Raw genomic sequence first — 25,992 nt, forward strand, 5'->3', positions numbered from 1 at the left:
AACATTAAAAAATCCTAAGTGGAGTGAAATTTAAAAAAAAAAAATAATTATGAAATTCCGCCATCTTTGGGAGGGTCTTGTTTTTACAGCGTACACACTGCAGCAAAAATCATATGATAACTTTATTTTGCGAGCCAGTATGATCCCAATGATGCCGAATTTTACTTTTTTTTTTTTTTTAAGATATTTAATTTTTCAAAGGTAGTATAGTAAAAACAAAAATTTGCCGCCATCTTCTGACTGCCATAACTTTATCTTTTCATCGATGGGGTTGTGTGAGGGCTCGTTATTTTGCAGGATGACCTGTGATTTATATTGGTTCTACTTTGGGACACATATGACTTTTCGATTGCCATTGATTACATTATTTCTTGGAGAAGAGGGGAAAAAAATTAAAAAAAAGCACAATCCTGGTGTTGTGAATTTTTTTTCTGATGACGTTTACAGTGTGGGATAAATAATGCACAATTTTGCTACAATGGACTATTAAGCTCGTCTTAATAGGCAGAATTACATGGCAGCCCTGGTGGCATATATCTATATTACTCCCCAAATGCACACCATTCGCAACCTGATTGGTTATTTCGATTTACTCATTCCCGGTGATTGGTTATTTGGGTTGGCTGATTCCCAGTGATTGGTTATTTCAGTTGCCTGATTCACGGTGATTGGTTGTTTAGGTTGGCTGGTTCACGGTGATTGGTTGTTTAGGTTGGCTTCTGTAGAAGTGGGGAGTAATAGGCCAATATGCACCCTGGTGGCCTCCAGAAGCGCCTTGCTGCCATGACACTCAGATGGCATGTCACGATCTCATTGTGGAAGGATGCTTCAGCGAATGAGGATTATGGTCCAGATGATACAAGACGGAAGCTGATGTCCTGTACCAACTATTAGCTCTTGTCTACAAGGGGTATGACCGAAATAACCACAAATGCCATTCATAATAAAGCATAGTAATGTTTTATTCAGTTATGTATTACAAAATGATGTGACGTTTTCTAAGAAGTTTATGACACTGATATCTATCGGCCTACAAGAAACTCGGTAAAGATGTTTGAGAGAGACTTGGGGTTAGTGGGTTCTGTTATTCTATTGATGTATATGTTAAGTTTTTTGGGGGGGAAAAAAAAAATTCAATAAAAATTATTTAATAAAGGAAAAAAAAAAAAAGAATTGAAAATGGCATTTAAAGATTAACAGTGTCAGTTGTTAGACACATTCCTAGAGCTCCCCACCAAAAACAGGCAGGAAAGATGGGTGACAACTTGTTACTTTTTTGTGTTTGAATATAAGGAGACCAATAAGCAAAGCTACAGAGTAAAATATGCCCAACGATTACCCACTTTTTTTGTGTTATGACCCTAATGTACATGAACACTTACAATAGTCTTTTGTCTTGCCGTCGTCTTCTGACATTCGCCATACGTTCAGCCAGAAACGTGGATGTCTCTCGTTCAGAGTTGGTTACTGACTGACAGTGCTGTGCAAGAGAAGAATACATGTCAGTACGCCGATGGCTCAAAGGAAACATAAATTCCTGTAGAACAGGAGAAGTCCCAGAAGATCGGAAAAGGGCAAATGTTATCCCCATATTCAAAAAAGGGAAGAATGCAGATCCAAGAAACAACAGGCCTGTGAGCCTGACTTCTATACCGGGAAAGATCTTTGAGCAAATTATTAAACAGCATGTATGCAAGTACTTGGATGAAAATGGAGTAATTAACCTGAGCCAGCATGGGTTTGCAACAAACAAGTCATGCCAGATGACAGAATCACTGACTGTGTTGATCAAGGAAATGCAGTGGATATAGTATATCTTGACTTTAGTTAAGCATTTGACAAAGTATCTCATACCATACGTATTGAAAAAAAATGACCAAATATGGGATTGACAAGGCAACTGTTAGGTGGATTCACAACTGACTGAGTGATCGTACTTAAAGAGTAGTCATAAATGGCTGCACATCCAAGTGGAAGAATGTATCAGGTGGGGTACCACAAGGCTCTGTCCTAGGCCCAGTGTTATTCAACATATTTATAAATGATCTGGAGGAGGGAATTGATGGGAAACTGATCAAATTTGCTGACGACACAAAGTTAGGAGGGATAGCTAATACTAGGGAAGAGAGAGAGTATTCAAAAAGATCTAGAAAAGCTTGCACAGTGGGCAGCTACTAACAGAATGGTATTTAACAAGGAGAAATGCAAAGTCCTACATCTGGACAAAAAAAAAAACGAAGAAAGCACATGCAGAATGGGAAGAATTGAGCTAAGCAGCAGCACATGTGAAAAAGATTTGGAAATACTAATAGATTAATAGATCATAGACTGAACATGAGTCAACAATGTGATGCCGCAGCCAAAAAGGCAAACACAATTCTGGGATGTATTAAGAGAAGCATAGAGTCTAGATCACGTGAGGTAATTATTCCCCTCTACTCTTCCTTGGTCAGACCTCATCGGGAATACTGTGTCCAGTTCTGGGCACCCCACTTTAAAAAAAGACATAGACAAACTGGAGAAAGTTCAGAGAAGGCTTACCAAGCTGGTGAGCAGTCTCCAAATCATGTCCTATGAGGAACGGTTAAAAGATCTGGGAATATTTAGCTTGCAAAAAAGAAGGCTGAGAGGAGACTTAATAGCTGTCTACAAATATCTGAAGGGCTGTCAGTGCAGAGGGATCAGCCCTATTCTCATTTGCACAAGAAAGACTAGAAGCAAATGGGATGAAACTGAAAGGGAGGAGACAAATTAGATATTAGCAAAAACTTTCTGACAGTGAGAGTGATCAATGAGTGGAACAGGTTACCACAGGAGGTGGTGAGTTCTCCTTCAATGGAAGTGTTCAAACAAAGGCTGGACAAATAGCTGTCTGGGATGATTTAGTGATCCTGCACTGAGCAGGGGGTTGGACCAGATGACTCTGGAGGTCCCTTCCAACTACCATTCTATGATATAAACTCCACATATATCCCTGCGATAGAACTGGCACTTACTTGTACCACACGCAAGATGTTTTTTTTTTCTAACGCATCGATATAAATAAGAACCTCTTGTTATTTTTTTTATTGCATGTAATGTTCTTGTCATTCATGAACAAGTATCAGCTGGATACACAGGAAGATGATTTACTTTGTAGAAGGCTGCTAGCATGTAAAAGATCCAAGGACTGTACTAATACTTTCCTTGTACTTAATACTATGGTTACTATAGTTCATGTCAAATGTGAGTCCTAGGTCTTCAAGGCAACAAAAGGATAAACTGCAGAGGATAAACTATTACATGTTATATTAACACCGTTTACAAAGCTTGAGCTCATGTGGTTTATGCCTACCTCTTCTAGGTTGGTGTACCGATCATAGTCCGTGTAGGTAAAGACACGTATATTCTTCCGCCCTCCTCTGCGCTCCAAAGATACAATGTCCTGATGATACTGCCGGTCCAGAGGTGTGCAACAAGCTGCCTCATTTCTGTATAGCTCATATTCAAACTGGAGATAAGGTATGAAAAAAAGGCATGACAAGTTATAGGAATACATAGAGTGTGCCCGCACATTCACAAGACTTTTTTTAGAATAAGCTGCCATGTGTACACAAGGTATAACTGTATCTGCCCATTATATCACTTGTAGCCTGCATTTATTACCAGTTTTCCCCCGTGCAGGCGGCATTTCTAGTTTCCAGTTCTCTCAGCTGGTTGGTGAAAGTGGTCACTATGCTGTCCCCCACAATTAGCACTGCAGGATCTCTTCTCTATAGCACGACCTCACAAGTAACAGCAGCATGGAGGACATCATACAACAGTACTGAGCAGTGTAGGTGTGATTTCAAAAGCTATAGCACCTACTATTAGCTGCACTAGCATACCTGTGTGAATCTCTCTGCTTTTGTCTCTCACCTGCAGTTCCTTCCCTCTCCCCTGACTTCTACAGGCAGCATGAAACAGGCATTAAGCGATGACGCCCCACTTCTTGTGTTTCATCTTATTTCTGTTACTACGGACGGACTTCACATGACAAAAGGTAGTGGATGGCAAATTATGGAGAGATTTCTCAGTAAAAAACATCATAATAAAATAATATGCACTGTCACTAGTTATCACATTGGCTAACACAGAAGTACGGGTCTGCCCAAAGTGCAGAGACCATTTATGCTTAAAAACTAAGAAAATCTAATTCCATATATTTATAACGTGTTTTATACTTTTACTTTTCTAGCACGTTATACTATGTAAAACACCATTACTGCCCATGGAAACATACCCTAGAAACTAGAACTAACAATGCTCACAAGTCAGTCCTACTCATTCAGTAGCACTGAACAGACATGGCCGAAACCTTCAAGAAGTCACTATTGCGGCACTTGTATCAAAGCTGCAATTTTCTGTTGACACAATTCTCCCACAAGTGGTAGTGTATATATGCTCCAAAACCTCTGCACCCGTAATGCGGCCCTGTAGCATCTATTATGACTATTGTTAGACCCATGTATACCCTTATACTTGTATGTGTACAGTGTGTCTATACCTGTACACAAAAATACAAAGCGATATACACTTTCATAGCATCATAATGACCCCCATCCATATGCCCCATTGTGCCTTTTATAAAAGGTGGATTCCCTGCTTAGAACCACTTCTAAGGGCGGCTTCACATCTGTGTTGGAATCACTAGTCGGAGGTTCGATCCCAGATCCGGCTCAAAATACAGGAAGAAAAAGCCCTGCAAAGGAACGAAAACCAAATGGACCCCCAATATAGTCCGTTCGGCCCTGTTGGGTTCCATCCTGAGACGAAGCCATTTGGCCGTGGGGATTCCCCTTGCCTGCTTCCCGAACAGAGAAGGAAAGCGAAACCCGGGGTGCAGGTGTGCCCCCACCCTTAGTACCACAGTGGAAATGCGCCAACAAGCAGGGGCTCTTGCAAACTGAATGGCCACCATGTAATACTACATCCCCTCTGGATCAGGATGACTGGATCGCCACCGTGGCTCATATTAAAGTAACTGTCTGTATTGAGACAACCCCTTTAACCCCTTGAGTGGCGGGTTTCCTACCACCCTGTCGTGCCCACCAGGGTAGGTTTTTTAAAATGGTCTAATCATTGAATTTCAACTAATTTTGCAGTTGCGTCTCAAGAGCCATAACTTTTTCATTTTTCCATTGACACGGCCATATGAGGGCTTGTTTTTTGCGGGACAAGTTGTGATTTTTTTAAACAGGGGGGAGGAAAAAAAGAAATTGGGAAAAAAGAAAAAAAGGGGCCATGTCATTAAGGGGTTAAATAATGTATTAACTTCCTTCTCTGGGTCATTACGACGCATGGATACCACATGTGTGATTTTATTTTTGATTTTTTACAAAGTAAAGGGAGACAAGTGTTTTTATAATTTACCTTTTTTCTCTTTTTTTTTTTTAAATTTTTATTTAATTTATTTTTTTTGTCCCTTTAGGGGACTTCCACAGGGACCCATCAGGACTCCCTGATCACATTCCGGGGGTCCGATGGTGACAGCCCTTTACATGCTGCAGTGACAGCCCTTTACATGCTGCAGTCACATAGACTGCAGCATGTAAAGGGTTAACACAGCAGAGATCGGAGGTTTTCTCTGATCTCTGCTGTAAGAGCTGGTACCTAGCTGTCCTCTCACAGCCAAGCACCAAGCTCTCCCTGTCACAGAGACCATCGGCTTGCTTCTGACAAGCCGATGGTCTCTATGGCAACCTGTAAACAAAGCAGGAGATTGCCGACATATCGGCAATATCTTCTGCTGGTTTTTCAAAGCCCTTGCTTTGTTCTCTGTGGGTCTGTGCAGGCAGAGCACACTGCCACAGCTTGTGGCATTGTGCTCTGCAGCTCCCATAGTGATACATAGCCCGGAAATCTTCCAGCATCTTCCGGGCTATGTGGCTATGAGCAGTGGAGCTCGTCCCGGAAAATTTCCGGGCGTGCCACTCAAGGGGTTAAATGTAATCTGTAACCAGAACTTCCAAGCATGTGGACACTCATGGAAAGAAGCGTACCCTCTATGCATGGCAGCTAAGCCAGCTCCAAGCCAACAGGCATGGTGCAAGGCTCACTTTTCACACAGGGTATACCTATCTTGTAGGGTCACTCATTGGGTACAAGTGTGATGTCTGATACATAGTAGGAATTAAAAGGTGTCCTTCCTGGTTGGCGACTAGCAGACCTCACACCTAAGCCAGCTGAGGGACCCCACATTCTACTAGCAGACCTCACACCTAAGCCAGCTGAGGGACCCCACATTCTACTAGCAGACCTCACACCTAAACCAGCTGAGGGACCCCACATTCTACTAGCAGACCTCACACCTAAACCAGCTGAGGGACCCCACATTCTACTAGCAGACCTCACACCTAAACCAGCTGAGGGACCCCACATTCTACTAGCAGACCTCACACCTAAACCAGCTGAGGGACCCCACATTCTACTAGCAGACCTCACACCTAAACCAGCTGAGGGACCCCACATTCTACTAGCAGACCTCACACCTAAACCAGCTGAGGGACCCCACATTCTACTAGCAGACCTCACACCTAAACCAGCTGAGGGACCCCACATTCTACTAGCAGACCTCACACCTAAACCAGCTGAGGGACCCCACATTCTACTAGCAGACCTCACACCTAAACCAGCTGAGGGACCCCACATTCTACTAGCAGACCTCACACCTAAACCAGCTGAGGGACCCCACATTCTACTAGCAGACCTCACACCTAAACCAGCTGAGGGACCCCACATTCTACTAGCAGACCTCACACCTAAACCAGCTGAGGGACCCCACATTCTACTAGCAGACCTCACACCTAAACCAGCTGAGGGACCCCACATTCTACTAGCAGACCTCACACCTAAACCAGCTGAGGGACCCCACATTCTACTAGCAGACCTCACACCTAAACCAGCTGAGGGACCCCACATTCTACTAGCAGACCTCACACCTAAACCAGCTGAGGGACCCCACATTCTACTAGCAGACCTCACACCTAAACCAGCTGAGGGACCCCACATTCTACTAGCAGACCTCACACCTACACCAGCTGAGGGACCCCACATTCTACTAGCAGACCTCACACCTAAACCAGCTGAGGGACCCCACATTCTACTAGCAGACCTCACACCTAAACCAGCTGAGGGACCCCACATTCTACTAGCAGACCTCACACCTAAACCAGCTTAGGGACCCCACATTCTACTAGCAGACCTCACACCTAAACCAGCTTAGGGACCCCACATTCTACTAGCAGACCTCACACCTAAACCAGCTGAGGGACCCCACATTCTACTAGCAGACCTCACACCTAAACCAGCTGAGGGACCCCACATTCTACTAGCAGACCTCACACCTAAGCCAGCTGAGGGACCCCACATTCTACTAGCAGACCTCACACCTAAACCAGCTGAGGGACCCCACATTCTACTAGCAGACCTCACACCTAAACCAGCTGAGGGACCCCACATTCTACTAGCAGACCTCACACCTAAACCAGCTGAGGGACCCCACATTCTACTAGCAGACCTCACACCTAAACCAGCTGAGGGACCCCACATTCTACTATCAGACCTCACACCTAAGCCAGCTGAGGGACCCCACATTCTACTAGCAGACCTCACACCTAAACCAGCTGAGGGACCCCACATTCTACTATCAGACCTCACACCTAAGCCAGCTGAGGGACCCCACATTCTACTAGCAGACCTCACACCTAAACCAGCTGAGGGACCCCACATTCTACTAGCAGACCTCACACCTAAACCAGCTGAGACCCCACATTCTACTAGCAGACCTCACACCTAAACCAGCTGAGGGACCCCACATCCTACTATCAGACCTCACACCTAAGCCAGCTGAGGGACCCCACATTCTACTAGCAGACCTCACACCTAAACCAGCTGAGGGACCCCACGTTCTACTAGCAGACCTCACACCTAAACCAGCTGAGGGACCCCACCATCCTACTATCAGAGCTCACACCTAAACCAGCTGAGACCCCCCACATTCTACTAGCAGACCTCACACCTAAACCAGCTGAGACCCCCCACAATCTACTGGCAGACCCTTTCCTTCTTCTCTCCACTGGTGAAGAATATAGAAGCACAACGCACTCAAAAACAAACCCCTAGGAATAAGTTACCTCACTAAAAAGCTTCTCCTGCCAGGATATCACCACTTCTTCCTCATCGCCACCCGGTCGGGATCCACCTTTTTTGAAGAGAAAAAAAAAAGTTAAATTCTGCATCAGAGAAGGATCCCAGAACAGCCAAAAGCCATCTAATGTTGACCCCATCCATAAGATCCGTGCAGCGCCTATTATTATGTATGGTCAGTTGTGCCCATGTTGCCCCTTTTGCAAACAGCAGTCATGCCAACTCGACTTATGGACATTTAAAGGGATTGTCTGACTAATGGACAATTCGATTTTAATAGGCCTCTGTATGAATATACTGATCTATACTTACCCCTCCACCGCCGCTGGGATCCAGCACTGCAGCCCCGCTGTGGTCCCAGTGTTAATTGGGACAGACGGAGTCACAAGAAAATCAGGTGATCGCTGCAGCATCACGTTCCTGAACGCCTGGCATCATAGCAGTCAGGATGTGAGCACCAATACGAGGAGAAGGAATTGTAACACTGCAGCCTCTCATTGGCTGCAGCAGTCACCTGGTGACATCATCTGTCACAAACACCGGGACCACAGCGAGGCTGCAGCGCTGGATCCTGGGAGGGGTAAGTATAGTTCAGTTTATTTTAATACAGGGGCGCTATTGAAGCAGGGTTGCCTGGTAACCAGAAAACCCCTTTAATACTGATGTAATTTATGGGGTCTTATATGGTCAGCGTAAGGCCTGGTGCACACAACCATATTGTCACGCAGAGAGACAGAAAGTGGAATTTTCACATGCACTGAAGGAAACCTGCCAGCAGTCCTGAAGAGGTTAAACCACCTAGCGATGCAGAAAAATAAAGTGGAGATCTTCACAAATCACATCCGGTGCGGTTTCCTGTAGCCGCCATTCCTGGAAAGATGGGCTTTCTAAATTTCCATCGCAGCATGTAAACAGGGTCCAAGCGTTGGGCGGGCCCAGACAGTCTCTAATGCCCATACTGTGGTGGATAACCCGACCCTCTCTGCCTAATGCCTCCTGCATACTGCCGGTCCGGATTCCACCTGCAGAATCCCACACTAAAAAAACCGGCCCTGACCGAGAGGGTGACCCTGCATACCTGTTGTCTTGTACTGCGGATGGTCCGCACAGCTCGTCGTCGGACATGCTCAGTACAGATTTTTTTCTGCTTTTCCTGCGGAATTGGCAGCCCATCCGCAATGCCAATTGCGGACGGGCCGCAGGTCAGACGACTTTCATTGACTTCAATGGAAGCCATATGTGCGGGAAACGCATGAAAGTGGAGCATGCTGCGATTTTTCATCCGTGAGGAGACAAAACGCCATTGGTTTCTGCTCGTGTGCATGAAGAATCACTTTTCCATGGCCTGCTATGCAGGGTTATTGCTGTGGATCCCGGGGGCGGGCACCCACTCCGGATTCCACAGAAAAAAAATCTGCCCGTGTGCATGAGGCCGGTGGCACACGCACAGGTCTGTATTGTGGACGGCCACGGCAAGCCACCATCAGACATGCGCAGTACAGATTTTTGTTTTCAAATCCGTGTTTTTCCCGTGACCTATGCGCAATGTCAATTGCGGATGGGCCGCAGGTCGGACGGCGTCCACTGACTTCAATGGAAGCCGTCCGCGCGGAATCCGGACAAAAATAGAACATGTTGCGATTTTTTTTCCCCGTGAGTGGAAATCGCATTCGATGTCCGCTCGTATAAGCAGACATGCGAATGTTCTATTCTTTGAATGGATGCAGAATGCCGCGGATCGCAAGCGCGGGTGAATGATCACGGATTCCGCAAATCAAATCTGGTGGTGTCCCACCGGCCCGTGACATGGACCTACATCAAGTAGCAGACGCACAGAGTGCTTGGCCCTATTCTAGGCAGATTCAACTGACACTTCCGCACATTCACGGTCTTGCGGCACACGCACGCGGTTTGCATCACCCCATGAGTGATGTAGGAGATGACTTTTGTCAATGAACTAAATACAAAGTGAATGAACAAAAGAGAAATCTAAATCAAATCAGTATTTGATGTCAGCATCCTTTATCCTCAAAACAGCAGCAGTTTTCCTAGATACACTTGCACACAGTTTTCGATGAAGCTCGGTAGGCAGTTGTTCCAAACATCTTGGAGAAATAGCCACCATATATACACATATACTTATATAGCACTTCTATAGCCTCCTATGTACTTACTCGTGTCTTTGAGAGTCCGCAGCGCGATGTGCCCTCTGCCGCCCTCCTCCTGCTGCTCTTGCACCCGCTGCACCAGGGCACTGACAGGTGACACCCGCTGCAGCTTCACCCTGCGGACACAAACATCTCAGCAGGTGGGCACTACAATGACGGCGACCACCCAGAGTCACAGCGCCCCCTTACCGGATCTTCAGGTTCTTGATAGGGTCCCGGGACCGGTACACCGCCTCCCCGCAGTCCTGGTTCCACTCCTCCGCCATCACCAGGCCGCGCGTCCTCGTCTCCCAGGTAACCACTACGTGCGCGCTCCCATCACTCAGCGTCTGCACGTTCATTCCCCGCGCACGGCTGGACTCGCGCGGACACACGTGCCCCCTACAGGCGGGAATCCGAATGGCGGGAAGTCCTAAACTGACAGGAAAATGGCCAATAATCATTTTAACCCCTTAGTGACCAGCCTATTGTGCGCGCCTAATTACCACGCCCCAGGGCCCGTTTTCGATGCAATTTTCTTTTTATTTTCATGCGTTTTTATTGTTCTTCACTTTCTTGTCATTTTTTTTGCATGTGGTCCCCATAGTAACCTGTGTATATATACATATATATGTAAACGCATCACTCTCACAGGTATATAACATGGCATGTAAGCGGGGTGCGGTTTTTCACGCCCCATAGAAAATAATAGGCGGTTCTTGAGAAAGAATCGCCTAAAAATAGGACATGCAGCGATTTTTGTAACGCAGACTGGTAGTTGGAGAGGAAAATTGTCCGTGTGAATTAACCCCTTCATCACAGTGGGCTCTTTTCTCCTGCAAGTTCTGCCCACCTTGGAATCCGCCAGAACTCGCGTGGGTAAAGCCATCCGTGTGACTGCAGCGGCGAGAGCGATAGATCGGGCCAAGAATCGATATTGCACTTGTAAACCATTGATATTTTTTCCCGCACAGGTGATGCGATTTACGAGATAAACGCGCCGCTGCTCATACGGGGAAATTGCATGTTTTTTCAATAGTAAAGAAAGAAAAATCACATCCCACTCACAAAAACGTGTATTTTCATGCGGGTACGATGCGGCGGAGGGCCGCTACTTCCCCGATGATTGTACTATAAATGCTGCAGATCTTGGGCATTTCCGACCCGCGTGACTTACAGCATTTGACGAAATTTCTTCCATTTCATAGATCCGACTGGACCCTCATTCTGATGAACGGCTTACTTACAATCATCTCTGCAACAACTTGGCTGCGTGTGAACACACTGGAATATAAAAGCTGCTGTCTGATATGAAGTAAAAACTTAAAGGGGTTTTCTCCCTTTTATTCTGTTGATGACATCCTCAGGACAGGTCATCAATAGATATTTGGCAGGGTCGGCCACTCAGGATGCCCAGCGACCAGCTGATTCCTGGCACCACTGTCACTACAGGCAGTGCAGGTAGCAGAAAGCACTGACCATAGCGCAGCAGCGGCCTGGTTGGTGTTGGCCAAAGTCCCCTTCCAGCTGGATGCCAATGGTCATGGTTGTTTTATTCATCAGACCATGATGAAAAGGATGTACCATCATATGTTCTCTGCAGCTGTCTGATGAAGAGGTCTACGCACCTTGAAACGTGTTACGTGCTGGTGTTAAATAACGTATTTCTCCTTTAACCCACATAATTGAATTCACTCTTTTTAAGGAAAATGACCACCGGGCAGCAGGTTGCACCACAGCCTCAGTTCTTTTTAAGCTCCATCACAAGTTTTCATGCCAGCATGACCATTGATTGACCAGCGTCCTAGATGGGCAGCACCCAATCCACACTGCTTTTAATACCGAGCTTTTTAAGATTACTTTTTAAGTTTTCTGTACTTATACCTATTGGAAGGAGACTTCCCTATATGTCAATGTTCGCCCTTTCAACAGGCCTTGACAACATGACTAAGGACATTAGCCAAACCAGAGTCTTCTCCAGAGGGGAAAGACACCCTTCTGCTCTGTACTGACAAGGGGCAAACACACCAAAAACCCCTGTCTGCAGATGGGGGTCTTTTCCTTCTAAAGACAACTCGGTCATACTGTCAACGCCTATTGGAAGTTCGAACAATGACTTCCAGGGAAGCCACCTTTTAACCCTTTCCAATCCAATTTTGGATTCAAGGTTTCCCAAATTCTCTTTTTGCTGTTATACAACGGTGCCATCTGCTGGCTAAAGCCAGTGTGTGTACGCTACAGAGGCTCCAACAGCGGAGTGGCTGGCAATAGACGGTAAGAATACCCTGTAGGACGTCTTCTCACATTGGAGCTGTACAAGCTTCAATCAAAATGTAGGAAGACGTCAGACAGTAGATTGGAAAGGGTTAATAGGTGGGGCTGTGGAGGCACTTTCCCCATCCCCTATTTGGCCAGGCTCCCAGGAGCATATGTCACAGTGTGCAGGCTGAGAGATACACATGCGTGGTATAGTCAGTGCACAATAACGTTAAGTACTGGCCATGTGCCACTCATCACCATGTGCTATCTTGGCGTGTATACTCGTGTAATAAGTGCCAAGATAGGACATGCTGCGATTTTTCTTGCACGCGCATTCCACATAAGTCATGTGAGCAGTAGATTGTTGCAGCGAATTTCGTGCACAAGACTTGCATGCGGAATACGCAGTACCGACACGCACATGTGAGCCGGTCCTTTGTAGTAGAGAGATAGAGCTGTTTGTGCCTTGTAATATGAGTAGGAACATTACCATCCGCTAACTGCAAGTAGGGCTCTTGAAAATGTCAAGCTGAACCACAAAGGCCCCCTGCACATGGGCAGAAATTCTGCGGTGGGATTTCCCGCAGAATTTCCGCCCGTGGAAGCTGCCATAGGATTGCGTTAGAAAACGCAATCCTAGGCAGACGGCCGCGATTTGTCTGCATGAAATTACACGCAGAAAACAAATCGCGGCATGCTCTACCATTTCATAAAATGTCACTCCCCGGCTGCCGGCTCCGTTCTGCGCATGCGCTGGCTGGCAGCCGACACATCACAGAGCCGAAGCCGCGGGAGAGGCGAGCGCCGCACTGGTCCCTGCAGGGGCTCGGGTCGGGTGCGAGAATTCTCACAGCGGGATGCGACCCGGCTGTCTGCAGGCGGCCAAAGGATTTTACAAAAGTAGCAGAACTTTCTTTATACTTTCAGTTATTTTGAGTTGCTTTTGAAACAAAATATGAACAAATTCTACAATTTCCAGATTTTTTTCCATAACACATTTTTTTCTTCTCTACTAAATAAATCCCGAAGACCACTGAAAACAGGTCGGTTCATTTATTAAAAATATCTTTGTCGTAATGAAACATCCAACATCCATTGTCCTCGATAATAGAAAAGAACAAGGAATATAAAGGTAGCATAATATAGAACTTCTCTATAGGCTTTCTAGAAGGAATGGCTGTGTAATCTTAGCATTCTGGACTATAAATTGTATAAATTATAAATCCTTTACGTGGAAAATCCTTTTCTTCTGGTTAATGGAAATAGAGCCATGTCAGTTGAGTTTGCACCGTCAAGTGCTGAAGGATCAACCCCCGGCCAAGTTCTGTAAAGGCCTTCAGTACATGGCAGGGAATGGCCTTTGTATAAAAGCGCTTGATCACTTCCTTATTATATATATCAAATCAATAAGAAGAGATGTGAAAGCATTCGAGTCATCCCTCAAGGAAACGGTGACACAACTATATGCTATGCAAACGGCATATAAGAATAGGCAAACCATGACAACGTACGTATAGTAATGGCCAGCTGACAAAAAGCAAGAACATGGCACAATAAGCTGTGGTATCTTGTGGAAATGATCCAAGGATTAGGACCGTACGGTACCTCTGAATGGGATTAATAAAGTAGAGTACTACTCTCTCACTTTGCATTCTAGACTGGGCCTCTATGAGGCAGGTTATCATTCCCTCCCTTTGTAAGGTAATTGCACAACTTCCAGCCTCCAGTGCAAACATTGTCATCTAAGGCTTTCAAATGCTGTCGCAGCAAAAGGTTTAAATAGATATTCTTTTGGCACTAGCTTTTCAATGCAGTGGGGGGACGGGAAGGCACGTCAGGGCATACTCTCTTCAATGGTGGTGCTCCGGACTCATCCGGATCTTCTGCCTAGGGGGGTAGAAAGAACATATTTCAAAATAAGGATTCATCCTGCAGTATTATACCTAATAATAAAGTAATGCTTTTACAGTTCTAACACTAAGTGAACTCTCTGAAGGCACACTCTAAGGCTGCATTCATACGAATGTATATCGGCTCGGTTTTCACGACGAGCCGGTATACGTCTTCCTCATCTGCAGGGGGGGGCAGGAGCAGGAACTGAGCTCCCGCCCCCTCTCTGCCTCCTCTCCGCCCCTCTGCACTATTTGCAATGGGGAGAGGCAGGACAGGGCGGGGCCAAGTTCCACGAATTAGCCCCGCCCCGTACCGCCTCTCCCCATTGCGTTCGTGTGAATGCAGCCTTAGGAAGAGTAGCAACAGTACTGCACTTTCTCCTTTTGTAGATGATTTCACTGATCGTGGACCCAGATCTTTATAAATAAAAAATAAAATAAATATTATTTGTATAGCACCAACTTATTCCGCAGCCCTTTCAAGTTATTTTTTTTTTACCTATGCTGGGTACTCATTTTACCGAACTCGGAAGGCTGAGTCAACCTTGTAGCCTGAACCAGGCGGGGATTGAACTTGCAACCTTCAGGTCGTGAGTGAGAGCTTAGGACTGCATTTCTTCTGCCTTAACACTCTGCGCCACACGGGGCTTTATAAGTGTGTCTTCATGTGTCTAACACATGTTGCTTGCATGGAGACATGGTTCACACTAGATTCACATGAGCATATGCGTATTTGTTTGCACATTGGATGAAGAAAGCTTTTTTTGTCCGTGCATCAGTGTATTTTACTGTACTTTTTGTGCCACAAGACATGTTCTAATTCGTCTAATGAGTTCAAAATCTGTTCTTTTTTTCAAGCACAATTATGCAGCGTATTATGCATCTCCCTGTGTATTTTGCGCACATTTGCGCATCCCCCATTGACTTTACATGCTGCATTATTTTTGTGTGATTAAAATACATACGCAAGATACAGAAATGTGAACTAAGCAACTGAAATCGATGGTTCTATTCTCTGCGTATTGCCCGCACAAATATGTCCATGTAAATCTGGCCCAATCTATCTTTTTTGAGAAGTACAAACTTGGCTGTAACCAGGCTTTATGTGCCTTTATTTAATGGACAAAGCACCTGTGAACCCGCACTTCTAATCTCATTTCCTCAATTGAAACACCTTTTGCCAATTAGCTCTTAAAGAAGTCGTTAACACAGAGGTTGCTTACTTTTTCTCTGTATGGGCTCAAGCACATGGTCGTTAAAAAAAACAAAAAAAAAAAAAACGACCACACTCACCTTTCTTCGGCCCTCAAGGACACAGCTGATCACTTCCGACACCTCTGTCTGCCGTACATGTGTCCAGAAGATGTCAGGTGACTGTTGCAGCCAATCAGAGGCTGCATCATCATCACCCATTCTCCTGAGATCAGGGCTCAAATCCTGCATGCAATGCTGGCAGGCGTTTGGGACACTGACATTTACATACCGGCAGATGGAGCCGAAGCCACTCACTTGTGTCCCAGGGGGCTGTATGGTCTCTTTTTTATTTTATACTGTGCCCATCTGCTGAATTTTGTTTTATACTGGGAAAACCCCTTTAAAAAGGGATATTCCGGCAATGGGATTTTTTTTCAGTTTCCACCCATCCACTGAAGCACCGTTTCTTCTGAAAATATCTGGAGATACGCAGCCAAAATGCTGGGGATCTTGCCGCAGAATTTTTTCGCTGTGGAATTTCTACAGCATTTCCGCTATGTGTAAACATACTCTTAAAGGCACCTATATTTTAGTAAGTTGTGGCGGTCACATCTCATGAATCCCCACCAATGAAAGCTTCTGCTATGGCAAAATCAAGCATGGTTGCCAATAGTCCAGAAATTCCTGGACAGTCTGTAAAAATAGGGCACTTTTTTTCTAGTGTCCCTGAAAAAAAAAATAGATGTGTCCATGACTTTAAGACTGCTGGTACTTGAGCAGGTTACTTTAATTGTAATTCTCATCTTTTCCCAGCGAACAGTAGATGCTGGTAATGAGTTCATATCAGTATGTGAACCATTATGTATGACTTATAGAGATGAGCGAGTGTACTCGGAAAAGCACTACTCGCTCGAGTAATTTGCTTTATCCGAGTATCGCTGTGCTCGTCCCTGAAGATTCGGGTGCCGCTGCGGCTGACAGGTGAGTTGCAGCGGGGAGCAGGGGAGAGCGGGCGGGAGAGAGGGAGAGAAAGATCTCCCCTCCGTTCCTCCCCGCTCTCCCCTGCAGCTCCCCGCTCCGTGCCGGCACCCGAATCTTTAGCCCCGAGCACAGCGATACTCGGATAAAGCAAATTACTCGAGCGAGTAGTGCTTTTCCGAGTACGCTCGCTCATCTCTAATGACTTATAATCTTTATCATTTATTATGATTTTCAAATATGTCCGTAAAAAAAAAAAAATAATAGCTGGCCATGATTTTTAGATAGGTTGTCCAGAAAAAAAAAAATTCAGGTTGGCAGCCATGTAGAGAAGTAGAACAAATGTTATAAAAATGAGGGAGAGAAAGTAAACGACCACTGAACCCTGAACTTGCAGGGCCACAAGAAGGTATGCCAGAGAAAGTAGATCTTAAAGGAGATGTCCCGAGGCAGCAAGTGGGGTTATACACTTCTGTATGGCCATAATAATGCACTTTGTAATATACATTGTGCATTAATTATGAGCCATACAGAAGTTATAAAAAGTTTTTTACTTACCTGCTCCGTTGCTAGCGTCCTGGTCTCCATGGTGCCGACTAATTTTTGGCCTCCGATGGCCAAATTAGCCGCGCTTGCGCAGTCCGGGTCTTCTGCTGTTCTCTATGGGGCTCCGTGTAGCTCCGTGTAGCTCCGCCCCGTCACGTGCCGATTCCAGCCAATCAGGAGGCTGGAATCGGCAGTGGACCGCACAGAAGAGCTGCGGTCCACGAAGGTAGAAGATCCCGGCGGCCATCTTCAGCGGTAAGTATTGAAGTCACCGGACCGCCGGGATTCAGGTAAGCGCTGTGCGGGTGGTTTTTTTAACCCCTGCATCGGGGTTGTCTCGCGCCGAACGGGGGGGGGGTGTAAAAAAAAAAAAAACCCGTTTCGGCGCGGGACATCTCCTTTAAAATCAAAATGAGTAATACAGAACTCTGCCAAAACATAGTTGGCTATGGGTACACAAATATATAGGACAAAAGTGTATGAGGACTCAGTAGGACTTTCATTTGGAGCAATGATTATTGTGCACCTGCATGTTAGAGATTAGATTGAATTGAGATGACCCAAAAAGGGCTTATCTATGTAAAATGAGAAATTAATTAGTACCTGAGAAGCAGATAAGGCAGGTTCTTCCTTAGTCAGAGTAGGGGGTTCATCTGCCACCTCCGAAGCAGGCACAGAGGGCTCTGAAAAATATACACATGGGAGTCTACCATATAATAACCACAAAATTATCAATCACAAGACATGAAAATTATGAATTAGGTTATCCTATGTGAAGGCCGGATAATAAAGATGCAAGACAGAGAAAGTATGGATGTCTTTGAACTCTGGTGTTAGAGAAAACTTAAAATAAGCTATTGTGAATGCAAAAGAAAGAAGTAGATCCTTAACTAAAGCCTGAACATATGTCAGCACTGCTCACAATCTGAGCACTTCTTCAAATGAAAGGGAAAGCGAGCAGCTGACAACTTGAGTTATAAAGCCACTTTGGGGCATTTTTTTAAGTTGAAATGCTGTACTTTTGGCTGTAAAGCATTTTTACAATAGGGCTTAATAAAAGGAATTTTGCACCATGTGACTTCTGCAACTTCTATTAATCACTGTACATAGCAAGCTGCAGAATGCTGCTCACAGTGAAATTGATCAGTGAGCTTGTCTGACTGCTCAGCCTCCAGCCCCTCTCTTTCTCCTCTCATGAACAAACTTCTAAGCTGATTTATGACCAGGACAAAGTTTAGTATTTTCAGACCTCACGCGATCTTCACTGACGAAAAGCACAGGGGAGCGGGGGAGTATAAGAAATACATCCCCCGGCTCCCCATCACCTCTTCGAACAGTAACATAACTTAGTTTATAGTGCTGTTTCAAGGCGACAGGTTCCCTTTAAAGAGTTGTGTACTTTCACCTTCAGAGCGCTTCTGCTTTATCGTCGTTTTCGGCTCCCTATGGAACATACATAGTGCTATATGGGGCCGTCTTCAGCTGCTGGAAGGAGCCAAAAATGGTCAATGGAGCAGAAATGCTCTGAAGGTGAAAGTGCAGGTACACTTTAAATGCCTGAGAATCTGAGGGCTTTTATAGAATTTATATGTAGTAAAAAAGATAAAAGGGGTTATTCAGTTGTAAACTGATGGCCTATCAGCAGGATAGGCCATCAATAATAGATGGATGATGGTCTGCCATATGAAACTCCCGCCAATCACCTGTTTGCTGGGTTACTGTGCTCATACAACGAGCCGGTTTCTGCAGGAAGCAGATAGCTCCAATCTCACTGCAGTGGTCAGGCTTGGTATTAGAGGTTCCCATTCACTTCAGTGCAAGCTGGGCCTGCAATATCAAGTCTGGCCACTGCAGTGAAAATGGAGCGGTTTGCTTCCTGCAGAAATCAGCTCAGTGAACAATCACACAGGCCCAGTATATAGCTGATCAGCAGGGCTTCCTAGCAACAGACCCCAATTGATATTTAGATATTTATTTAAATAAGGTTACAGTTGCATTGCTACAAATTTGTTGAATACAGAAAATCTATAGAGTGTAAATCTCTTGGTCACATGATAGCAGTGTGATTAAGATGCTTCTCCAAGGGTCTAAAGGTGCATTTACACACACAGATGATCGCTCAAAATTAGTCATAAAACTGAGTTTTGGGCGATCATTTTGCATAGGTTCTAATGGGCTAAATCAGCCCTTTAGTAATTCATTGCATGTATTTAGAGAACAGCGGGTGGTCTGCTCTCTAAATACATCACTATTGTTCTCCAGTGGGACAGCAGCTGTTAACAGCTGTTAAAGAATTTTATCAGCCGTTATCAGCGCTCCCAGAGGAGAACACAGCCTGCGGTCCTTCTTATCTTATCCTCCTGAGGGATGAGGATTTCATGTAGACCTCAAGTCAGTGATGGACGAAAAGTGCACGGTAAGTGCACGATGGGCACACATTTACACACAAGGATTATCACTCAAAAAATGGCTTTTGAGCAAATTTTCAAGAAATTATCATTTTGTGTAAAAGGGCCTTAAGTCATGTATCCTTACCATCCAGGCTCTCCTGTCCCAGTGTTGGGGGTTGGGAGTCAGCTGTGTGCACTGGACTCGGGGACTCGCTGTGCATGGGACTTGGGCTGGAGGTGCTGCTTTCCACCTTTGGTTGGTATACATCTGACAAAGAGCTTTGGTTACTGGTTTCATCTGCAAAGAAATAAACCGCCCCATGAATAGAACGTTAAACAGTAAAGTGAACACCCAGAACATTGGAAGAGTGGAACGAACAATAAAATTTAAGAAATCACCGTATAGTACAGTTTGCATGCAGTAAAATTGGGTTTTAATCAACATCCTAAATGTAGAGTTGGCCATACACCTTAGATAGGGGCGAGCCGAACACTCGTTTAGCTATTCTCCCAACTTTCCCATAACTGCTGCTCTTGACCAAAAGTGTACAGTTCTCAGTGGGGAGAGGGAGAATAAGCCACTGTCAGACTTTTTTTTTGAAAGTCCTTTTACTTTACCTGTCCATGTAAAATGACCGTTAACTCTGCAGGTACAAAGGATCAAGCACAGAGGATGATAATGGATCTGTCCTGCATTACACAGACAACACGCTCATTGGAATGGGCACAGTGTAATGCTTAAATGTGTTTTCCTAGCATTTACTATTGATGACCTAACCTTAGGATAGGTCATCAGTTGATCGGCATGGGTCTACTGCTTTTGATCCCCGATGATCAGCTGATCCTCCGCTTGCTGTCAGTGCAGCCGAACTGGATGTACGCATCAGTGCTCAGAGTCAGAAGTGTAATAGAAAGCCTATGTTGCCATTGAAATCAATAGGAGCGATGCTTTCTCTTACACCTCCGGCTCTGACTGCAAAGAGTCTCGACCTGAGGATAGGTCATCAATACTAAATGCCTAAACAACCCCTTTAATTTCTCCTATGGTGGTGCTGCAGGAAAAGGGTGTAGGAGCCTAGTATGGCAAGGTGCTGTCTTATTATACATGCCCACATATACCATGTTTGACAAAGATCTTTGTAATGTGTTTCAACGTTAGAAAAATACACTTGAAGAGCCTTTCTAAGAGGGTGCCGTTATATATACCAGATTTATTTCACTTATTACATATCTCTTACCCTGAAATTCCAGCAGAAGTGAGGAGTTGGCAGTGGATGAAGAATTTTCCCGAGTGGCATTTCCTTTGACTTTCTCCTTCTGATAAGAAATACAGAAGCACCTGATTACAAGTGACTGCATACCACACATACTAAAATCATGTCTTCAGGGTTTTCTTGGAACACGTTGGCAAACTATAGACCGTTTACAGAAGTCTGCATGCCGACACAGCGTGCTACAGTGCTGTAAGAGTCTGCAGCCTGCCCACTGGCTGTGGAAAATGTGACATCCCAGATTTTTCTGTTCCAGCATTAGATTCAATGAATGCCTGTGATTGGTTCATCGAGCGCTGGCTGTGATTGGTTCTTGAGTGCCACAGCTCAGCCAATCACAGCCAGCGCTTCCTGGAGGTGGGGAATTTGAACCGCTGACCAGGAAGTGCTGAGAGAAATCTAAAAGCAAGTGTCGGGGACCTGCAGAGAAGACCGGCGGAGTGAACAACGGCTGTTAAGTGATGTATTTGGGTTTTTTGTTTTTCTATGCAGCCAGGGCTTATTTGAGGGCTTTTACAGTAAGATTTCCTACCGTAAAAGTTGCATCGCACCGCATGAAAACGATGCAACAGAAAGAAAGGTCCATATGGAGACATGGGCTACAAAGCGTCACAAATCACGGTAATATTTAGCAACCCACTATTTTATTTTTTTTCTCACAATGTCGCAGGCTGCAAAACATCACTATTGTGAAGGAACCCATTGGAAAGCATGGGCTTCACATACATGCAATTAGTAGCACGGTCATAGCGCAAGAAAAATGCGCGATTTTATTGCCAGTATGAAACGGACATATTTGCGCACGCAAAAAATTTGCATGCGCAATGCGAAGTGAACAGAACCTATTGATATCAATGGTTTTGTTCCCATTTTCTGTATTTTGTGTGCATTTGAGCACCAAAGGGCCCCATAGAAGTCTATAGTGGCTTACGCAAATCCGCACGCAATACCGGAGGGGATGCGTAAAATACAGCGCAAAACTGTGGAGAAATGAAAACATCGCATACGCTCGTCTACAGGAGCCCTAACTGTTCAAAGATGCACACCAAGACAGATCGTTAAAGGCACTACAGGGGTTCACTAATTATATACATGCGTACTGTAAGGAAACAGTGCCATAGGGGCAACTATGCTCGTTGGCTTTGCAAACTCTGCTCACTACCATCTGGCTTGTCGGATACATAGGGGTCTATAATTCATACGTTAAATTATTACTTATGGCGGTTTCAGACGACCGCATGCGCAATTTTACACACTTCTGCGCAACGTATTCATGCAGTCAACAACTTTCATTTGCGAATGTTTGTGCACAATACAGTGCTTTTTGCACATGCAGGAGCTGTTCACATGCATGCGCAAAACACCCCTGCCCCGATTTAAAAAGCCATTTAGGCTAATGAGGTCCAGATGTGATCTTTTCCCCGTGGTTTTGCGCTGTTTCGCGCATCGCCTTGTGATTTACATATGTATTTGTGCACCTCCCACAGACTTGCCTTAGTGTGCAAAGAAGATCAAGCAGGTTCTATTTTTTCCACGCGCACAAAATACAGAAATGAGAACGAACCCACTGAAATCAATGGGTTTCATTCTTTGCTTATTGTGCATGCTCGCAAAAACGTGCACAAATCCGTCCATCTGAAGCCGCCCTTATTCTGCTGCTTCAGTTTCTCATTTTGCTCTGAGGCTCATTACTTCTAGGTCCGCCCCTGATCACAGCACAATACTCTCTTTACAATCATTTATTCCTACATGTTTAGTGTTGGGGTTTTTTCCATAAAACTGTGGTTTTGGTATACGCACATCTCTTCCGTCAATAACAGGAACCCATTTAAATATCCGCAGGGATGTGTCGCCAACCGTCACCCATTTCTTCTCCCTGAAACAAAAAAATGGCATATAGCATAAGAATATATCATATGATCACTGAAAATGGTAATCCGATCAGTCATACCAGCGGCCCATACTAGTGGCGATTATGGGAGATATGACAATACATGATGAACGTGGAGCATATCAGCGCGCCCGGTTATAGTCACGCTGGTAGAACAGACGGACTTTACACCAAGTATGTGGAATAAAGAACTTCTGACTTTGGATGGCGATTGGCCCTGAGGTTGTGTGATAAGCCGATTATTCGCTGCCACTACTTCTTCGGACACTCCATGATCCTACTTCCCCGAAGTAAACCAAAGCGGTTTTGTTACAAAATTGCCTCGCATCCACAGCAAAATCACATGTTGGCGAGCACGATACAGGGGTAAGAAATTCAGCTCGATATCGCGCATGTCAAGGTGCGTTTTATCTGCAGATGCGAGTTTTTCATGCAAAAAAAAAGTGCATCACGTCTGGGAAGTTGCGATCCTCCGGCGCTTGTTTTATGCGTTGACTTCAATGGGAAACACCACATCGCACGGCATGCGAGGTCTTTTAAGGTCCCATTGAAAACAACGGACGATGCGTTCCAAAGGAACGCCAAAAGATCGATCGAGCTGCGAATTTCATCCTTGCAGCATCGCTCAAGTCTATTCAAAAGAATGGAGTTCATATTTGCGCAGGTTTTGTGTGTCACACAACGTAGACATTCTCACTTGTAGCCTTAGGCCCAATGTCCACCAGCAAACTAGTATTTGTAAATCTGTGCGGGTGTCCCGCACGCGTGATCCGCGCCCATAGGGAGTCATTGGACACCCGCAGGTAGTGTAATACCTGCGGATATCATTTTTTCCTGGCACGCTAATCGCACGTGCAGGAAAGCACCCGCAGTATGCTCCATTTGGTGCGGGTCTCCTGGAGCTTCCATTATATGGTAGCCATCTGGTCCCGCGGCACACCCGCAGCTGTATTGGTGCTGTGCCGCGGGACCACAGGAGTTGGAATTTAAAAAATGTGCACGACGCATGCTCGCGGCACGCTGCCGGCATGCCGAGCACGTCCGCCGGGCCATAGAGAGTAGATCCGGCCATGATGGAGGGCAGATCCGCAGCGTCCGGACAAGTAAGTATATCTGATTTTCTGGCCTCATGTCTGTGGGAAAGGAGGGACCTGCTGCGGGATTCTGCATGGGGAATCCGTGCGGGCCCGAATTGCCCCGTGGACATGTCGCCTTAGGCCTCACGCACAAGGGCGGATTTGCATTGCGGAATCTGGAGCGGGTGCCTGCCTAGGTATTGCTCAGCAAATACCACCCATAGCATGCCATGGAAAAGTGGTTCTTCCTGCACACCAGTGGAAACCAACTGCAGTTTACGCTCGCGGATGGAAAATCACAGCATGCTCCATTTTTGCGCAGACGGCTTCCATTGAAGTCAATAGAAGCCGTCCAATCTGCGGCCCTTCTGCAATTGGCAGTGCGGAAAGGTCGCAGTTTCTGCGTCATCGCTAGGCGAAAACGCAGGAGTTTAGAAAAAAAAATGTGTACTGCGCATGTCCGACGGCGAGCCGTGCAGACCATCCGCATTGAAAAAAAAACAAGCAGGTACGCGCAGACGCCGCCAGATTCACATGTGGAATCCGACCCACCCGTGTGCACGACGCCTAAATCAGAGGTCTGCAATGGCGGCCGACACACATAGACTGTTACGGTATCTGTTTAACGGATGCATTCTTTTACGGGATGCGTCCAGACAAAATAGCGCGGTCTGCTGCGCCAATCCTTTGATAAAAAAATGGTTTCGTCAATGAATACTGGACAAACAAAAAAGACAAAAGTTTTGGCGGTCCGGTGAGTGGGCGCCACGGATGTTTGACATACACCGCGGGAGCCTCCCCAGCGCATGGATCACAAAAACGTAGAGCGAAGGTAATCCGTACAGCGCCAATTCCCCAAACTGTGCCTGCTGGATGTCACACATGTGCTGCATAGTATCTGGGAAGCGGGAGGGCCATGTAAACAATGCAGAAGGGCGATGACACTCTCAGGGTCGCCACCACCGACTCCCCCCACCCCCAAATTAAAAAAAAAAAAAAAAAATGGCATTGCGTCATCAACATGCAAATGATACGACGGCCATACTGCCCCCTCATCTGCATCTCTGGCCCATTTCCATGGCAACTACACGCACCGGATCACTGTGACAGGATAAGCCTCCGCTCAGTGATCTATTTAACCAATCACGGAATCGCCTAACCCGCTGGCGTCCTCCAATCACATTCCTGTCCCCTAGACACGCCCCGCCGCTAGTAACAGGAGGGATGGTGACAGCTCAGCTGCAGAGTGGAAGCATCTCATTGGCTTCTGGCCACGTCACTCAACCGCTCCGCCAATCAGTTGATCCCCCTTGGCAAGTTATTTGCCGGCTTCGAGGTCCCTGTAAACGAGCGAGTAAACCTCACCCACCTAGGATTGTAGTGGCGCTGACTTTACTGAGTCTGAACTAACGCTCACCATCTGCGGACCTTCTCGATGGCCGCCATCACTTTTTTGATGTCATCTTTGGCCCGGCTTCGGGTCTCGGCTCGCACTGAACGGCCTGACATTTTCCTATCGACACCGCGGCGTGACGCCTGGAGGGGCGTGGCCTAGTTGCATTCCGCTAGTGACGTCACGCAGGCTGTGTGGTTATCTGGTGGAGAGTCGGGATGATGAATGGGCGGGAACTTTATCTTAGTCAGAAACTTCCACATAGGAGCGGGCGGGAAACTGGGCTTATAGGGGGAGCGGAGCGTTACATCATACTGCGACACCTGTCCTCATGCTTCAGCTTGCTCCCAAATACCTCATATCCCACACCAAATGTTACCCGCCTTGTGTTCCACATATGTGTTCCGTCCATGCACCATGATACATAAAGCTGGGATGTGTGTTCATCTATAATATATAGGTATACATACATACACACCCACTCATGGAGGCTCTAGTACCCCGTTGTACCTCCTCTATCTTGGATACAGAATGTGATATGGGAGGGCATGGAGGGTCTAGTACCCTGTTGTACCGCCTGTAGCTTGGATACAAGATGTGATACAAGTGGGCATGGAGGCTCTTGTACCCTGTTGTACCGCCTCTAGCGTGGATACAAGATGTGATACAGGCAGACATGGAGGCTCTTGTACCCTGTTGTACTGCCTCCAGCTTGGATACAAGATGTGATACGTTGTGGGCATGGAGGCTCTAGTACCCCGTTGTACCTCCTCTATCTTGGATACAGAA

General features: G+C 45.9%; 2 protein-coding genes across 3 annotated transcripts in view; both read right to left on the bottom strand.

Annotated features, from left to right (window-relative positions):
• Nucleotides 1–10,622, bottom strand: part of MKS1 (MKS transition zone complex subunit 1) — a 35,448-nt gene extending 24,826 nt beyond the window's left edge. The window contains exons 1-5 of the mRNA XM_066599723.1: nt 10,524–10,622; nt 10,341–10,450; nt 8,154–8,221; nt 3,335–3,490; nt 1,383–1,480 (exon numbers count right to left, since the gene is read on the bottom strand). Of these exons, the coding sequence (XP_066455820.1) occupies nt 1,383–1,480; nt 3,335–3,490; nt 8,154–8,221; nt 10,341–10,450; nt 10,524–10,600 (509 nt within the window). The 5' untranslated portion in view covers nt 10,601–10,622. The remainder of the gene's footprint in view (nt 1–1,382; nt 1,481–3,334; nt 3,491–8,153; nt 8,222–10,340; nt 10,451–10,523) is intronic.
• Nucleotides 10,623–13,610: 2,988 nt separating this feature from the next.
• Nucleotides 13,611–25,375, bottom strand: BCL7B (BAF chromatin remodeling complex subunit BCL7B). Of its 2 annotated transcripts, none has more exons than XM_066599725.1 (6): nt 25,228–25,375; nt 22,644–22,719; nt 20,811–20,889; nt 19,718–19,870; nt 17,786–17,865; nt 13,611–14,459 (listed from the first exon to the last, which is right to left on the bottom strand). In XM_066599725.1, exons 1-6 carry the CDS (start codon nt 25,317–25,319, stop codon nt 14,370–14,372), a joined length of 570 nt encoding a protein of 189 aa, XP_066455822.1. In that variant the 5' UTR covers nt 25,320–25,375; the 3' UTR covers nt 13,611–14,369. The 2 variants fall into 2 exon arrangements, with proteins under 2 accessions (XP_066455822.1, XP_066455821.1); XM_066599724.1 differs by having other exon boundaries at nt 22,593–22,719.
• Between the last annotated feature and the right edge of the window lie 617 nt (nt 25,376–25,992).

Source organism: Eleutherodactylus coqui, chromosome 4, assembly GCF_035609145.1.
Source record: "Eleutherodactylus coqui strain aEleCoq1 chromosome 4, aEleCoq1.hap1, whole genome shotgun sequence".
Taxonomy (NCBI): domain Eukaryota; kingdom Metazoa; phylum Chordata; class Amphibia; order Anura; family Eleutherodactylidae; genus Eleutherodactylus; species Eleutherodactylus coqui.